This window comes from Carlito syrichta, unplaced genomic scaffold, assembly GCF_000164805.1.
Source record: "Carlito syrichta isolate Samal-C Ts95f unplaced genomic scaffold, Tarsius_syrichta-2.0.1 Scaffold304253, whole genome shotgun sequence".
Taxonomy (NCBI): domain Eukaryota; kingdom Metazoa; phylum Chordata; class Mammalia; order Primates; family Tarsiidae; genus Carlito; species Carlito syrichta.
In genome coordinates, this window is record NW_007248349.1 from 81,325 (window position 1) to 85,066 (window position 3,742).

Below are 3,742 nucleotides of genomic sequence, written 5' to 3' on the forward strand. Positions count from 1 at the left end.
CTCACCTCAGCCTCCCAAAGGCGCGGGATTACAGGCTGAGCCACCGAGCCCGGCAGGATACCTATTTTTCAACAGGCATAAGCTGAGGATACAAGTATGAAGGGTCATTCCTACGGAAGTGTATTCCTGGAGATACCAATCAACATGCCTATCATTATCACATATAATAGAAGACTGCTCTGTTAGCATCTCTCGTATACACTTTCGGACAGTATTACAATCACAACTCAGAAACAGAATCTTGAGAATGTTTGAAAAAAATAGGCCTATTTTCCTGTGTCCCATGGGACACCAGACCACTGAGGTCTATGCTGGGGCTCAGGACAGCTTCCTCACTTGCCTTATCTAACAGATGGGCCCCTGAGATGCACACATTATGTCTATAATGCCTTATTAGGCAGAAAAGATCACCGTGGGTAAAGGTGTTCAAATGCTCAGAGCAAGAGTTTCAGAAGAGAGCAAATGGGCAATGGAGTGTGCCTGGCAGAGACATCTCCATGCTCCTTGGTCTGGAACATTTGGAATTAGTTGAGTAACTGTCAACAGGAGGGGTTGGAGAGGCAATGTTCTGCACAGTACAGTTGAGAAAGGCATGAAGATTTAGTTTTTTCTCTCAAGGTATAACCCTGTAGTACAGAGTCTGCAGTTCTTTTGAGGATACATCCACTCCCGCATGATGTCTAAAGGACTTAGTCAAGGAGCAGAGTAGCTGATGCTGAAAATCATCAAGGATGGAAAATGTCTGAAAGATATCAGATGCATCTGAGAGACTAGGTAGAGAATCAGGCAGAACATTCATCTTTCAGAGGTGGGAAGTAGCCATCCTTTACACAGCCAGTGTAGGTCTGGGGTTAGTACCTTTATCTGAGGGCCTGTTTGTGTGAGACAGATGTTGCTGATGGACACGGGCTGTGTCACCAACTGATTCAATAAGGCCATGTCAGCCTCTTTCCTGTCTTTTCTACAGAAATCCCATGTGGTTTTGTATGAGGATAAGAGACTGCTTCCAATATGGACTCCCCAGACGAAGGGTCTGTGGCTAGACATAATTCCAAGTCTTTCAAGTGTCAGGTTGGTGACCATGTTGCTCTTGGGGATGATTTTTCTCCCAAGCATATACGGTGACATGTCATCGGTACATTACCCTTCTTATGAAATAGTCATCCCAAAAAGTCTGACGGTCAGGGAAAATGAAGACCTAGTGGAAAAGGCGTCCTATATGCTATTTCTGCATGGCCAGAAGCACCTGGTTCACCTGCAGGTGAAGAGAGACTATTTTGTGAGTCACTTTCCAGTCTACATTTACCACAATGGCATCCTGGGGCAAGATGTTTCCTTGATCTCACGTGACTGTCACTATGAAGGCTACATAGAAGGAGTGCCAGGTTCGTTTGTGTCTGTCAACACCTGTGCAGGCCTCAGGGGCATCCTGAGTAAGGAGGGAACCTCCTATGGCATCGAGCCCATGGACTCCTCCAAACAGTTCGAACATGTGATATACACCACGGCACGTGAAGCGCAAGCCTCCTGTAGTGTCGCTTCCAGAGACAGCCGAGTGGTGTCCACCAGCTGGCACCAAGGGCGCAGGAAGCCTCATAATCGGCAGGCGCCGTCCTCCTTGTGGGCACACACCAAGTACGTGGAGATGCTCGTGGTGGTCAACAACCAGCAGTTCCAGACGTGGGGCAGTACCGTCAACGGGACAGTCCAGAGAGTAGTGGACATCATTGCTCTGGCCAACAGCTTCACCAGGGGAATCAACACGGAGGTGATGCTGGCTGGAATGGAGATCTGGACCGAGCGGGACCTGATAGAGGTCCCAGTGGACTTGCAAGTTACACTCAAGAATTTCAACAACTGGAGACAAGAGAAGCGCCTTTATCGTGTGAAGCATGATGTTGCCCACTTGATCGTTGGGCGTCATCCTGGACAGAGTATGGGCCAGGGGTTTCTCGGCGGTGCCTGCTCAAGCGGTTTTGCGGCAGCTGTCGAATCCTTCCATCAGGAAGATGTCCTCCTATCAGCAGCGCTCATGGTCCATGAGCTCGGGCACAACCTGGGGATTCAGCACGACCACTCGGCCTGCTTCTGTAAAGATAAGCCCTTTTGCCTCATGCACGAAAATTTCACTAAAGAGAGCAGATTCAGCAACTGCAGCTCTCACTACTTCCACCGGTTCCTTCAGGAACACAAGGGGGCCTGCCTGTTTAACAAGCCGGGGCACAAAGGCCGCAAGCGAAGGGATTCCCGCTGCGGAAACGGTGTGCTGGAGGACACGGAGCAGTGCGACTGTGGTTCTGCCTGTGACCTTGACCCTTGCTGTGAACCAACGTGTAATCTGAAGGGGAATGCTGAATGTGGTAGTGGACTCTGCTGCCTGGACTGCAAGTTCAAAACGAAGGGATTTTTATGCCGTCCTATTGGAGATGAGTGTGACCTCCCGGAATATTGTGATGGCCGTTCTGCAGAATGCCCTGCAGACACCTACAAGCAAGATGGCACATTGTGTGAGAGAATTCACCGTTGCGCTAGAGGTCAGTGTATGGACCCTGATAAGCAATGCATGAATATATATGGGGACCGTGCAAGATCTGCCCCAGAAGAGTGTTACGTGTCAAGGAACACCAGAGGGGACCGGTTTGGAAACTGTGGCCGTCCCACTGCAGCTCAGCAAGAATATGTTCCATGTTCAGGTGATAATATATTTTGTGGGAAACTCATCTGTACAGGTATCCAATACCTACCACCAATCAAATCCCAGCACACGTTGATCCAGGTTGCTCATGGTGATGACTGGTGCTGGAGCATGGATGCCCATGACGGTACTGATATCCCTGATGCCGGAGACGTGCAGGCTGGCACCTCTTGTGCCCCAAACAAAGTCTGCATGAATCACTCCTGCACTCACCACTCTGTACTCCAGCACGACTGCCTGCCAGAGGACGTGTGTCACGCCAGAGGGGTTTGCAACAATTTGAGGCACTGCCATTGTGAGTTTGGTTTTGCCCCTCCTGACTGCAAAAATCCAGGAAATGGGGGTAGTGTGGACAGTGGCCCTGCTAGGAAGCCAGGTGATGAAATTTCAAGTATAGATGAAAGTAGAAGTCATAGTGTCGGTAGTCCTAATGCCCAAAGAGGTGGTGACAGCAATAATGAAAATAAGAACCTTGGCCAGCTAGTATACATAATCCCCATATTTCTTATAGCATTGGTTTTAGGTTTAACTATTGTTGCCAGTATCAGTGCTGGAAAGGACATATCACAGTGCTCACAAGATTACCAAGAAGAAGCCCCTGAAGCAGCTGTACCAGAACAAGATTTAGACAAAAGACATGGAGAACCAGAGGCAGGAAATGAATCGTGGAAGGAAGAAGTTCAAGAGAGCTAAAATCTGATGCACTGGGCAAGAAGTGTCTCACTGTAGCAAAGGTGAAGTGTTTTTTCCCCAATGCCCCTAACCAAAATTCTGTAATCTTTAAATGTACTAATATGGGAATAAGGATTTTCCTGTACTTTATTTTAGTAATTGACTACATATACATTTACAATTCTATATACAAGAATACTACTATTTTTCCACATCACATTTAATGAAATAACTAAAATTAAATTTTATTATGAATTATGTCTATCAATGTCTTGTTTTCTAGGACCAGCTGTTCAGTTGCCTGTTTTTAGGCAATGCCATCATCCATCTATTTTGTTTGACATACAAACTATCTAGATATGCATATATATTGCT

At 47.2% G+C, this 3,742-nt stretch overlaps 1 protein-coding gene across 1 annotated transcript in view; it reads left to right on the plus strand.

The window, feature by feature from the left end:
• The window catches only part of LOC103261964 (disintegrin and metalloproteinase domain-containing protein 1-like), a gene marked incomplete at its 5' end in the record, with an annotated part of 7,339 nt that extends 3,951 nt beyond the window's left edge, over positions 1–3,388 (plus strand). The window contains one exon of the mRNA XM_008059560.2: positions 945–3,388. Coding sequence (XP_008057751.2) covers positions 945–3,388 — 2,444 coding nt within the window. The remainder of the gene's footprint in view (positions 1–944) is intronic.
• Positions 3,389–3,742: the final 354 nt, after the last annotated feature.